General features: G+C 42.3%; 1 protein-coding gene and 1 non-coding gene across 2 annotated transcripts in view; both read right to left on the bottom strand.

Annotated features, from left to right (window-relative positions):
• Window positions 1-1164: 1164 nt before the first annotated feature.
• RPS15A (ribosomal protein S15a) overlaps window positions 1165-14999 on the bottom strand; it is a 32168-nt gene continuing 18333 nt past the window's right edge. Inside the window, exons 4-5 of the mRNA XM_044072246.1 lie at window positions 14838-14923; window positions 1165-1292 (exon numbers count right to left, since the gene is read on the bottom strand). Coding sequence (XP_043928181.1) covers window positions 1199-1292; window positions 14838-14923 — 180 coding nt within the window. The 3' untranslated portion in view covers window positions 1165-1198. The remainder of the gene's footprint in view (window positions 1293-14837; window positions 14924-14999) is intronic.
• LOC122803052 lies at window positions 8390-8704 on the bottom strand. The gene has a single exon (XR_006365084.1). It is a non-coding gene; the product is annotated as a small nucleolar RNA U85 (small nucleolar RNA).

Below are 14999 nucleotides of genomic sequence, written 5' to 3' on the forward strand. Positions count from 1 at the left end.
AAGCAGCATACCATGTAAACCTGCTGTATTACAAAAAGGCAGGGCCCATTACCAAATACAGCAGATGTCTGCTCAATGCCATTCTCCTGACAAACAAGGGGGACAAAAACGTCCACACTTTCTCAAAGAAATGAACAGGGGGAGAGGGAAGCCCTCCCGCTAGAACACTGTGAATCAAGTTGTCTGCAAAGAAAAGAAACTGACATTTAACCTAAAGGACTCCTCACTTTAAATCAGATGGCTTGGTAATGCCAACTACAGCAGATGATTAACAGCTGCCAGGTTCACACCATCTAGCCCTAAAGCAGGTCACAGAACCAGAAACCACTCCAGGGACCACTAACCTCATCAGTCCTACACAATTTTAAGGGAATCAGGCTGTCCAAATTCAACTCCCCCACAAAATAGTGTGCTTAGGCTATGGCCACTAATGTGTTTAGTGGCTTCCACTGGAATGTCACTGCTCCCAGATGGACAAGTGCTTGGTACCAAAACAAAAGACTACAACAGCAAAAAATAGTCTTACAAAAGGTGCAGATTAACACTGTTACAGTCCCTGAGATGCACCCAAACTCAAAAACAGACATGTATAACATTTCATTTGGAAATCAAATTCCCAGAAATTACACACTATTGGATCAAGATGGCAGCTTCTTACAGAAGTTAAGACACTGCACAAACCATCATATTAAGGCAGGACACTGGTGCAACTCTGGCTGGAAGGTGGACATCAGCTTGTGTCCAAACCCCATGACTGTCATGATGAATAATTAAGGCTGGTAGAGGAACATACTCCCAAGTTATGTTACATACACTGCCACTATGGACAAGCTACATCTGTAAAAAGATGGTGGCCACAGTACTTCTAATTTGCTACAGAAAATCCATGGCAGTGTGCCAAGTGCCGATAAGTCCATTCTCTCCACAGATTGATTTGCTTTTAGATCCAGTTCTAAAACCAAGCTGGATATACACAAAGCCCACAAGTTTCATGCCATACTCAGAGAAGTTCCCCTGACAGTAGTATTTCACCTCACGTTTCATTTCCCAAGTGTAACATACACTCACTTGTTTTATGAACTGGAGGCTATGCTTAAATAACCACCTGTCACATTAAAAAGCCTTTACAGTCTAATGTTCAAAAAAACGCAAAAAGAATAAGAGTCCATTTTTATATAGTTTATTTGCATTTTCAACTTTAGAAAAAGAATCCCAGGATCTTGCCTCCTGTGTGTTTGCGTCTAGCTTCTTCATGGTCCATGATGCCAGCAGATGTTGTCAGCACTATATACCTGAGAAGGGGAGAGAGAAAAGAGGCCATTATATGCCACAATAAAATTTATATAGCATCACCCCCAAGACAATGATTTTAACTAAATTAAAGCCACCCTAATTTCAGAACTCTAATCAAACTCAGTTAAGCTCAAGATATGCAAACAACCCCGTGCTACATAATCCACAAGGAAAACCACAACACAATGGTATTTGACACTATCCCACCTGTACACAAACTCAAGAGGTTAGGTACAAACCCTTACGTCACCTGGAGGACACTAGTGGCTCAGATAGGACTAGGAAGTAAGAACTGGCCTCTGTAAAGATGGGTCCCCCAATCCCAAGTGGAGTCCTTCAGGGGATAAGTTCTGGGACCACTTCTATTTGGTGTTATTTCTTTATAAATTAGAGGCCAATTTCAAAGTCCTCTGGGTGACCAATGGGATTCCTCACAAACACCAATGTTTGAGGAAGGGCAGACCCATCAGATTACAATGCCCCCTTTGGTTTGCAACTAACTAAGTACATCCAGCCACCAAATGTCCACAAAAGGTTCCTTACCAAAAAACACAAAAAAAAAAAAAAAAAAACAAAGTAACCTCCACTATGCAGACTGCCTTAAAGCCCAATCTCCTACAGACTTAGCGGAGATCTATGACTGGCATAGAAGGCACTGGCAAGCAAGCCCCATGCTGACAGAACTCCTACAAATCTGTAAAACACTACCAGTTCTAGACTTAAACCTTGCCTGTGATATAAACTGGACCTGCTGGACAGGCAGGTATGCATCCCAGAGACTACACTTCTCTGGAACAAGCTCCTCATCCTTGTGAGGCAGAGTTCCTCCCTAAACCAAACTGAAGTGCAACTCAGACAACTGGATGGGGAACAGGAACTTCATCCCTGGTTTGGCTTCCATGTCTCGAATAGACACAGGCAGCCTGCCATCGCCTAAACACATGCCCAAATTTAAAGGGTACCCAAATTTGTCAAGAGATTTGGGATGGATTGCTAGGCTTAAAAGAAAGCCTTAGTGGTTGTTGGCTCGACAGAGCGACAGACAGAGCGACAGACAGAGCGACAGACAGAGCGACAGACAGAGCGACAGACAGAGCGACAGACAGAGCGACAGACAGAGCGACAGACAGAGCGACAGACAGAGCGACAGACAGAGCGACAGACAGAGCGACAGACAGAGCGACAGACAGAGCGACAGACAGAGCGACAGACAGAGCGACAGACAGAGCGACAGACAGAGCGACAGACAGAGCGACAGACAGAGCGACAGACAGAGCGACAGACAGAGCGACAGACAGAGCGACAGACAGAGCGACAGACAGAGCGACAGACAGAGCTTATTTCACTGAACTGCAATTCACCCTGACCAAATCGCTGAAAGCTCAAATTACCGAAAACTCATTTCACTTAAGTGAAGTACTGGCACCATGTGGAGTACTGTAAGGCAAGTAAAAGGTATATACCCTTTCCACCACAGTAGTGTGATCCTGTAGTTATTATAGTTAAGTGAGGTGTGGGGCCACAGCCCCCCAAATTGGGGGTGTGGGTGGCATAAAACCCTAGTTTGGCTATATACCGTCTTCTGGAAAGAAGAGTTAAGTCATTGGTGTTATAAGTATACATGTATATGGTTTAAAACGTATTGGTTTTGAAGCTCAGTGAAAAACAATATATAACAAACTAGGTGGGGGCCCTGTGCCCCCCCCCAACTATATATACTAACTCCAGGATCACACCACAGTGAGGAAGAGGGCTTGTTACCTTTTACTTCCCTTACAGTACTCTACACAGTGCCAAAATGAGCCTTACAGATATAGGACATTTGATCAAATGATCAAACGCACAAACACCAACGAAAGCACTTTTATTGAAAAAGTGCCTTCATTAAATTGAGTCAAAACACACTGTTTTTGCAGGAGGGCTTTGCCCCCCCCCCCCCAATATTCTCCCTCAGACACCACACTACAGTAGGGAAAGGGAATTTTCCCTTATCCGCACCAGGCATACTTATGCCTGTACACAACATATATATTATACATACACACAGGAAATTTGGCTAAGGCACCAGGGAACTTCCAACTTGTTTGGAATTGCTAAATGGCAAAGGAGGGCTCCCTACAGCAGCAAGGAAGACATCTAATGGCAGTAGCAGCACGAGGAAGAGAAAAGCCAAGGAGAGTTTGGAGAAAAATTAGTTCGATATGGAGCTTCAGAATGCAAACAGATACCCTTGTGATGGATGCACAAAGGAGCAGCAGTTAATGCTCAGAACCAAGTGACTGAGATGGAAGCTTACCATCCTCGGCACTTCCAAGAAAGTGCTGTGGAAAAGGAACCATGAAATTTACAGCAGAAAATACAGCAGTGACAAAAATGGAAAGTGACAACAAACTGAGGTGGTGTCCAGTCTTGCAGCAGCAGATAATACAGCAACTAAATCACATGCAGCAATAAGAGTAGGTAAAAAAGACAGCAGGAACAAACAGACCACCTATGAGGAGAATTACAGCAGACACCAACAGGTAGGCATCACCTGTGATAATTCCAGCAAAGACACCAACAGGTAGGTATGGGACAATTTGGTAACTGTTCTGGGTTCAAGTTAAAAAAAAAAAAAAAGATTAGACTTTTGAAACAGACAATGAAATGAAGGCATTTAACTGGAACGGTGTTTTCTGGTAGTAACTTAATGCTAAAAAATTTTTGCTTTGCAGTTTAGAACAGGTGAAGTGGAGGACTGTCAAATATCTGCAGGGTCTGTGTGACTTAACATCGTGAAAGTTAGAGATGAGAAAAACTTATGGAATGGAGGGTGGAAGAACTTAAGTGTAAAAAAATTTAACTGGTGAGGAGAGAATAGACATAACATACAGTGAGGTGTATGCCTGAATACAGATTTCTGTTAACCCATTGCATCCGAGTGACACCCAGGTGTTTTTGCAGTTTAAGTCAAATACGGCTTGCTCATATTTGCATTAACACCAAAACAATGTTTTGTATAAAGTATTAAGAGAATTTTAAAAACATGCACAAAGAAACCTAACTGTAATGATACCCAACCTCTGTCTATTGCAGGTAGAAATATTAAATTGTTCACAAAATATTTAGTCATGAATTTCATCTTTTCCTGAATACATCAACCACCAAGTAGAACTGCTCAGCCTCATATCAAAGCATTCAACTGAACAATGTGCTGGAAAATGTGAAATGTATCAGAATGCAAGAAAAATGATCTAGAAAAATAATAATAAAAAAGGAATAACTGTTTAGGCAGAAAATTAGAGGGAAAGGGAGGCCCTATCTACATATGTGGGTAAATAAAAATGTAAAAGCAGAGCCAACAAGCAAATCTACTGTTCATGGAAAACATGTACAATACTAATGGATAATGAGAGAATAGAAAAGTAAAAAAAAATCCAGAATGACTAAGACAAAAGGGAGAATAACTACTTAAGAAAGTTAATGTTGCTTCAGCAACATACCAATGGTAATGTACAAAATGGAAAAAGATTAATGGAATGGCAGAGTATTTTGTAACTATACAGAATAAATGGCTGAAGGAAGAAGCTTACGAAGAGTTATGTAGTGGGATATGAAGTTACATAAAAGAATGAAGAAAAAAAGGAGATACATCACAACACAAATTATACAATTAAATACAGAAAAGGGAAGGGATGTCAAGAATTGTCTGAGAGAAAAAGACAAAAAGAGAGGAATGTGAAACTTTATGGTAGTGATATTAACAAGCCATTTGTTAAGTCACGATTCTCTGTGGGATGCTACGAAATAGAAGCGTCAGCATATCAAAACTGAGCAAGTGTGAAAAGAAAAACGCACCAAGTGTGGTACAAGACAGTGAGTGAAGCAGTTCATAAAATGAAAGATGCTAGACATGTGGTGCAAAAGGAGGTGGCGATTCCAGTAGTTCTGACTTGTACACAACAGCTAGTAGTTGCCAACAACAAAATATGGCATTGGGAAAGAAAATTAGGAGTTTGTATTTTTATGAATTAACTGTCCTAGTTAGATATAAAAATCTGAGAAAAATGGCACAGTTGTGATGTAATGAGAGGGTCCGGGAAAAGCAAAACAAAAAAATGAAACAGGTCTTCTGTGTTGGGTGTTTTAAGTTACCATTAAAAAAAAGGCTCATCTGGTGACTTCTGTATTAAAATGGGACAAATAACATGTTTCCATACCCCCAGGAAAAACATGCAAAGGAAAATAGGCAACTGGCATTTTCTCTCATATGTGGTTCAAGATTAACCTACTGAAAAGGTGCGTGCTGTGCATGAAAGACAAAGGGGGAACTTTTCTACTAAAAACCCAGTTGCACATGCAAAGGAAAATAGGCAACTGGCATTTTCTCTCATATGTGGTTCAAGATTAACCTACTGAAAAGGTGCGTGCTGTGCATGAAAGACAAAGGGGGAACTTTTCTACTAAAAACCCAGTTGCTTTTTCTACTTCTTGTAGACAGTATTAAGGTGGAACAATGTGGATACTTCAAAAAAAATTTACCTATAAGTATGTACATTATGTTTACGTTGTAAAGAATCCCAACTCTTCTAGATAGGTGAAGGAAATCATCCATCTCAGCTATCAAAGACAGGACCTCTTACAGACCAGATTGTCATACATAAAATAAATAGGAAGACATTTAACTCTTACCATTTACAAAACACTCCCATTACCACTGCAAACTGCACGGAATTCTGGACATGCAGCCACACTTTGCAAATGTTAAACCTTTTCTATAATTACACCTAAAAGCAGCCAGTTACATCCCCAAACACTCAAAATTGCAAGGGAGAAATCCCTCAATACTTCAGATCCTCATTGTTCTGCAGCAGACACCTACATAAAATTATGTCAGCAGAAACAAAACAGCTGGCTTAACAAGGGAGTGGACAAAAAATGCCACAGCAGTACTTTATGTGGCTATCTTCACAGGTATCTGGGTTAATTTTTCAAGATGCTCAAGTGCCAGAATGGAACAGCTTTCAAGTATACAAGCAGCATTGCACACAGAGACCAGTTTTAGAAAGTAGCTGATAATCTAAAAACCAGTACTGTGCAACTTGTCTTCTCTACACAAGGTATATATGCATAGTATCAATAACACCAGGCCCCTAGGATGTAAAGACTTTATATACGGGAGATGGTTCCGAAATGCACTCGCTCTCCTATAGCCCTTCTAACTCCACTTGCTTACTCTGCTGGGAGACCACTCAGCTTATGAAATAAGCTTAAACAAAGCACATCTGGACCTCTAGCCAAGGTAGTAAAGGGATTGGAGACAAGCATCACAAACTGGAGACTGAAATACTGTACTACTATTTTGGGGTCAGTGAAGCAACAGGTTTTGCCCGACCGTCACCCCCCCCCAGCTTTATGATCCCATTTTTTCACCAAAATGTCTCTTGCTGTTCTTGGAAATACAGCTCTCCCCCTTAGGATACAAGGGGGTCTGCAGTTCAAACCACAGAGAAGTACATGAGACTATTTGTCCGATTAGTGCAAAGGATAGCTAGCAGTTGGCAAAGAGTTAAGACTAGTCATGATCCAATTTCCAAAGTTTCCATTTGCCTAGTGAACAAGTCACTTACTGAGCGGCCTCATATGTTGGAGTCATGTCAAACTTTTGCACAATAGGCAAGTACATGACATTCCAAGAGGGGGTGGGACAAACATACTTTGTCTACTGTTGGCATAAGCCCAAGTATGAAAGTTTGTACCAGTGAAACACGCAAGAATTACAAGAAAGTGTGAAGTGCTGTGTTTTGACTTCAGACAACAGCACAGCCCCTTAAAACAGAAACTCAAGTGGGACAAACCAATTCTGCTGGGTCAGCTCGGACTTCTAAATGGGTGATGGGAAGCACAAACAGAAGTAATTCAAATGAACAAGACCACCTCAGCAAGGGACAAATCACTTCACTAAAGACTACGCAGGACACAACCCTACCCCCATGGGAGGAGTTTATGGATGAAAGTGACCCACCTATAAGGAGGTCATTCACCATCTAGTACAGGATTTGAACTGAGCAAATACTGACCTGAGGACAATCTTATGATCACAGGATATCCACTATACCACAGACCCAGAAAGGGCATTACCTGTAAAAGTACTAGTTAAAGACTTCTCTTCAAAAGATCATATTGGGTTGAAGCCACCTAACAGGTTAATTATCACTTGCACCAGTACACCAAGGCACCAAGGCACCAAAATCAAAACTTTACGAGTTAGTAACACTGAAATGCTGCAATGCTGAATGCCGCTTCACCTGCAGCAGAATTTTCAGGTATGCACTGCAACCTTAAGGGCAGCTGCTACCCTGATAGTGGAAAAGATGTGGATCACAATCTGCAAACGTGACCACTTACAAGATCATTCCAAAAGCCACTTTACAAGGACAGCAAAGAACGCACAAAAATGATTGGTATGAAAAGATACTATGTGCTAGGTTGCAGTCACTCAAAAGATCAAAATCCGACTCCCTATGACTATATAAATAAGCACAGGAACCACATTCTGACCCATTCTGTTTTCCATCTTAGGAAGGAGAATCCCAATCCCAACTATAAGGGAGTAAATCCAAAACAACCTCACAAGTACATTCTTACTAGGCCCTCAACAGGATTTCCTCCCAGTAGCATATTTCTGAAGTCAAACTTGAAGCCACAACTGACCAATACCTAAAACAGATCACACTTCCTCACACTATCCTATTAAGCAGTGGAAAAATTGGAACAGATCCAGAGATCATGGCTGATGACAGCATTTCAAAAGAAACAGTTGCCAAGCTGCGCAGCCAGCAAAGCCAAAGTTTCTGCTACTACAGGGCCTCAAACAAATCCATTTAATATATACCATTTGCATCCAGTTGCACAATCTGATCAGACAAGAGTGGAATACACTCCCACCCAATATGTGCACACTAGACATGCATGCACACAAGCCTATGCAATATACAAAGCCACTGATAACTGTCCATATGAACTTTTAACAGACAATACGTTGAAGCACCATCTCATGCACAACCAAAAGTCTACATGGTTTACAAATGCAAGTCTCCATGTTCCCTAGTTTATATGCTGTCAGATTACCAAAGATGTGTGCTCACATTTTGTTAGTTTACCACAGAACAGAGGCCGCCATAACCCTTCCTTGGACCTGCAAACGCCCTTACCCAAAACTGTTTGCACCCTCTTAAGCCCGACATTAGCTCTTCAGATGACAAGGCTGTGAAGAAAGTTGCAGGTTTCTGTAGGTCTGCCCTTACAGCCAAAATGCAAAACTATGCAAGATGACCAAGATTACAGACCAAACAGGTCAAAGGTTGAGGGAAACAGCAGTGCTTCTGCTCTAACCAACAAAATCGCATTCGCCTTGGTGTCATCACACAGCATTTTCTAAGAACTAAACAAAAGTATGCAAGACATTTGGACAGAGCAAGACACCATTCTACAATACACAAGCACAGCCTCTTAAATCAACTTGCAATTTTTTGTTACACACTTAACTGCAGTACATCCAAGGAAAGACAACAGGGTGAGGGTGTTGAGAAGTGGACAGCTTGAACCAAGACCCCAGAACACTATCCTGAAAAATTACCCACTAGTGAACAAACATTAGATACTGAATATTACAGAATAAAAAGTACCTAATGTATGGAAATCTGTTCAGGTGTTTGCTTTTGCATACACCAAACCACTAAGTAAATGCAATGTAGTAAGTCTAGGGAAAACTATGGTTGATAATCCTACTCCAAGGGGGGGGGGGGGGAGGTGACTGGCACTTGCATTACACCAACTATTCTCCCCCTTGGTCCATCATAACCTTCAGTTTTACAAGCTAGAAATACAATATAGTGACTGTGCTAGTTCCTAAGAAAAGAACCACAAGAGTCAGCGAGTATTCATCCCATGATTCACTACGAAAAGGTGGTCAGCGTAGAGATATGACACTCCATATAGTTCGGTAAGAAACTACCTTCAACAAGTACTTTGCAAGCAGTGGAAAGACTCCCTAATTTTGAAAGCTCAAACTCAAGGTTGGAGAGATAATAGTCTATCCTGACATCAAAACTAGTACAATAGGCAGCAATGCTAACCACTGCCATCTTCCTTATACCATCTGCAGCCAGTCTGTCCCTAGGCTACCTGCTCTTTTTTGTGGGGGGTATATACACAAGGTGACAAGTCTAGATACAAGAAAGGAACAAAATGCAGCACAATTTTTGTAAGGACAGAAACAGTATGGTTATTTTTATCCCCAACAATGCATCTCCCAAGACGACACCATGGAAGACCTCACAATCACAGAACCATACAATTCAAGTATAGTTAACACTGCTCTAATCTTAGTTTTGTTTAGTAAGAGCACTGTAAACAAAGTTTTACACCTGCAAAAAAAAAAAAGGAACATTGCCTTTTAAAACAAATTATTCTAGTGTTTAGTTAATGCATTAAAAAAAGTAAACTTATATAAAATGGCCAAGCAGCAGCAGCAGTTAACCTTTTTACCGCCGATACGTCCCCTTACAAGATTCCACTTTAAATCTCCTTTACAAGAATTGCGCTACAACTACACCGCGCAGCCATCTCCAAACACAGACATCCCCAAACACCAACTCCAACAACTTTACTGTTCACACCACAGGACTACAGCAACTTTAGTGTGCACCTGTAAAAACACACAGCATTCCACCTGGCTGCACAACGCATACCTGCTCCGCAGAGCTAGAGTGACTACGTAACAAACAAATAAGAAGGCAACCACTTCTACTTGCCAACAAGCCCTTGTGAGAGCCAAGCAGACTGTATGCACCTCATATGAAAATGAAATCGCAATACAATTTAACCCACACGTGGCAATTACAGCAAAACCTACGGATGCGTATACTTGATTCATTTGATCCAAGTCAAAAGTCTGATTAAAGAAAAGCTGCTGCTGTACTGCAAACAGCAACCTGCACATCTACACGTTACCATGAACCACATATGACTGATTATACATCACAGTTGTGATCAAACGAAAAAATATGCTACTACCATACAATAGATCTTCTCAGCTCACTGTTGGTATATTGTGCAACATACTTAGTGCAAAAAAAAATAATCAATAAAGCTAAAGCAATAGTGGAAGACAAAGGACCAATATTGCCTTTACATAAATAGGCTTCACATTAATGTGCTGACATTTTAGCGTACTTTAGACAGCCAAGATGGTGGCACCCCAAATGGCAGCAGCTACACTGGCTCCTAAGTGTGCACTTTTTTGTACCCTACGTAGTTTTCTGTTGGCATGTCATCCAATTTGTGAACTGTTTGTTGCCTGGTGTGTGGTGAAGGCAGCACTGGTGTTTTTCCTGCTTGGTTCTGGTGGATTTGCCTTTATTTTGGATCACTGGTTCTTTCATCAGTCCCTGAGCTGACCATGTTCATCTTGGGCCTTCAGGGATGGCTGTCTCGAGTGCAGGAAACAGCCTAGCTTGTGGATTTTTGGACTCTTGGTTCTGTTGGGTCGAAGACTAGTCTGGACTTGTTGGTGGTTGGGGCTGACAATCTGAGGATGTGGAAGGAGAGGACTGTTGTGGCCACTAAATCATTGGGCCCTCAGTAGTGTGCCGGCAGAGAGGACTGGAGTGAACGGACTGGGACTTTGGAACATTTGTTGGTATTTGAGATGGAGTAGGCAACAGTGTGGCTGGTAGAATGGCTGCGGTCACTGAAGCCACTGGGAAGGGCATAGCATGGTTATTTGCATCCTTGATCACTTGAACTATGTTATTGCGTACTTTTTAATTGCATGTTTTTGCACATGAGCATAGAGAAACGCAACTTCGTTCAGCTGTGCACTTGCTGTATATGTCTGAATAGAGTTCTACTCTACTTTCTCTGAATGCTATCAAGTTTTGACTCAAATCAAAAAGTATGAAATCGGGGACTACTGAGAGCACCCCCCCCCCAACAAACAAGGCTCCATACACACTACACACGATAATTTACAACCAATATACTGTACCTACAATCATATGAACAAATGCATAAACCACTACCACAAAAATTCATCTCGTCTCAGACATTAGAACATATTGTTCAACATATACCTCCCAGCCTATAAGCTGAAGATACAAGAAGAAAGCTATAAAATAGCTGTCAAATGACCAAAAATCAGGAACAGATTACAGCTACTAAATTGTTAGAACAGGTGTTGTATTACTATGCTTTTAAGCTATCAAGTCAAATTCAAAAGTCCAATACACAGACATCAACAATTTGCCAGAAAAAGCACAAAATGTAATAATGAACACACTAAAATAAGACAAAACCAGACATTTTCAAATCAGGGACAGGTCTTCTGACCCCCATAACAGTAGAGGCAACACTAAAGCGACTGTCCTGAAACAGATGACCCCCCCCCCAAACGGGGAGAGGGCACTGCAGCTCAGCAGCCAATACCATGAGCTAACCTAACCAGTACAGAAGCACCATGACAGAAGAAAATGGTTCACGACAAATTCTACAATTAAGATAAAACGAGACATCGCACACTTTTACAATGCTTCAGTTTCACAGTATGTTCCTATGATCCAGAGAGCATCCCTGCAATACCAGGCTACAACTCTTACCACATGTTATCGGCCACAAAACCAAGACCGAAACACTAAAGGTGGAGGAGGGTCCATATTCACCAAGGATATTCACACCTCCAGGCTAGTTGCCCAACAATGCATCTGAAATTCTCCAGGTGCAACACTAGGTAAGACTGCAATCCAAATTGTAGCTTGCTACAGATCCCCCACCATGCCAAGATTCTCACTACATCTTTCTAAACATACTGGAAAATATTAAGATACAACCAAACACCCTAACACTGGGAGATTTCAACTACCCTGCCATTAACTGGGAAAACTACTCTGGTACCAACCATGTTTTCCCCAACGGTTCTTCGAATTCATAAATTCCAACACCCTGGCTCAACTAATACATTGTCACAACAGTGGTCACCCCCTCATTGGTCAGGTCTGACCATAAGCAAATTACCCTTTACATCCAGATCCCACCCCCCACCAGGAAACCTCCACAAAAAACTTCAAGCTACTGAAGTCAGAAGTTGGCTTTGGTGAAGTGACAAATTTCATGACACCCATGCAGACTGGATCGGAAAGTTCGACTGCTACATCCTACACTAAAGCACTGTACGAGCACATCCACTCATGCATGAATCGTGCCATCTCAAATAGAACCAAGATGCTCTCCTCCAAAAAACAAAAAGGGAAGTCAATCTGATGGTCCCCTGTTATAAACAAACTACACAACAGAAAAAACTGTTGCAATAGTGAGGAAAATCCCAGGATGCAAAAAACTCCTCACCAGCCTCAGTAAGAAGCTTGAGATCCCGCATAAAATCCTCAAAAGCTAGTTACAAAAATAAAACAGTCAAAGATTCCAAAGACAACCACAAGGCATTCTATAGGCATGTCAAGAATCTAAATGGCAATGCTCAGATCCGCTCTGAACTACAACAGAATGGCATTAAATATATTTATCCCAAGGATATTGCCAATATCCTGGCAGATCGATTTAGTGCCAACTTCACCCCCTAAAGGGCCCATCTCAGTACCAAAAGATTGCCAAATTCCGGTAATCATGGCCACACAGGCAGAAACCACTCTCCAAAGCCAAGAATACAGCATCCTGGGACCAGATGACATCCCGGGCTGTGTACTACATGAACTAAAATGAAGTGGCACCTCAAAGTGCCATGTTTAATCAGCCTCACATCAGGCTTCGTGCCCACTGAGTGGCACAGCTAGTTATCCCACTCCACAAGGGGGGATCCACATTGATTCCCGGGAACTACCATCACATCAGTCTGATGAGCCTGATCTGCAACGGCATGGAACTTAAGACATTGGCAACCTTCAGACACTGGACCCCCACCCAGTATGGGTTTGTGAAGGGCCAATCTTGTTTCCTGAACCTGATTAACTGATTTCAGGTCTCCACAGCTGTGGACGAGGGTAAGGTGTTCCACACAGCCATTCTGGACCTCGCCAAGGCCTTAGACACTATCCCCCACTCTGGAATCAAATGTACTAAGCTGGGCATAATTCCCTATGTCACTTGATGGGTTGCCAACTGGCTTACTGACAGAACCCAGACTAAAAGCAGACTCCAAATCCAGCTCCAGATAATTGACAAGTGGAGTACCTCAGGGTTCAGTCCTGGGACCGCTCTTGTTTGGCATCTACTTCTCTGAAGTACAGGCCAACACTAAAGGACTATGGCTAACAAAGTTTGCAGATGACTGCAAACTGGGAGGCATTATTGAATCCCCAAATTATGTGGAGATTCTACAAAAGGGCCTTGCAGATGCCTGGTGCCAGAGCCATGGGCTCAAGCTTAATGCCAAGAAATGTATAGTTATCCCCTTTGGAAAAAAACATGTACCCATGAATTACCACATAGGTGGCAGTACACTTGTTTCTTTCGGCTTTTCCTGGTTAGAGGTCGCCACAGCGGAACTCCGGTCCGCTAATGATTGGCAGTAGATTGACGTGCTGATGTGCTGGCTTGCTGGGCCTAACGCACAACCTTCAACGAAGGAACGCCCATTCACACATGTCGCCACACAAGACGCTCTGAGAATCAAACGGGCAACGTCTGAGGCGACAATGCTACAGCACCACCACTGCAGCAGTACACTAATCGAAAATGTGAGGAGACTCTTTAACGGACACAGGTGGACAGTCAGGAAATCCAATGTGGCACACCTCATCACCAAGGGCTTTCCAACCAGAAAAAAAAAAAAAAAAAAAAAAGAGGTCATTGTCCCACTGTACTCATCCCTCAATAGACCCATTAGAGAGTACAACGCCCCGTTTGCTATGTACCTCAAGACATCTGCAACACCTGGAAAGGCAGCAGAAATACCTCGCTAAAAGAATTACAAGCCTAAAGCAGATACCATATGCTGCCAGTCTAAAAAAACTCCAGTTATACTCTGTGGCATATAGTCTACTCAGAGGCGATCTCTGCTTAACATACAAGGCCATGTCAACCCTGAGCTGTTGGACATGTTCCACTTAAAAGAAATCCCAATCCCTCAGAGCCACGCGCTCCAGGGATCTAAACCTTGTCATCACAATGAACAAAACATGCTGGAAGGATTGGACTCCCCATACTCTGGGATAGACTGCCCATACATGTCAAGCAGAGCGCCCCCTTGGCCCTCTTCAAAAGCAACCTTGATGATTGGATGGGAGATAGAAAATTTACCCCGGGGATCATGTCAGTCACCCTGCTAGACAAGGGTCCAGGGAAGTAAATATTGTGGGAAGAAATATCCAGGGAATTGTTATGGCTATGGCTGTGTTTGTATAGGCTCTATGGGCCGAAAGCCCAGTACCAACCTATAAACCCTATGGTCACATACGCAGGTACAGATTTATTGGGGGCCGGGGGTCCAGACAAACCTTTCGTCCAGCTCAAGGAAACTGATGCATTACTGTGGTCACAGAAAGTCTGCTTACCCAAACTGTCGAGAAGGCAACAAGTTGTTCTGCCATTTCTCTAAATCTCTCAGCTGCACGTCAAATCTGGGGCTGATAACACCACACTGCAAAAAATGAAAACAAATAGTTATTTAAACAGTACTGAAGGCAGAAGGGCCTACAAGACCAACTTCACATATT

This window comes from Protopterus annectens, chromosome 5.part0, assembly GCF_019279795.1.
Source record: "Protopterus annectens isolate FY-2018-M chromosome 5.part0, PAN1.0, whole genome shotgun sequence".
In the NCBI taxonomy this organism is placed as follows: domain Eukaryota; kingdom Metazoa; phylum Chordata; order Ceratodontiformes; family Protopteridae; genus Protopterus; species Protopterus annectens.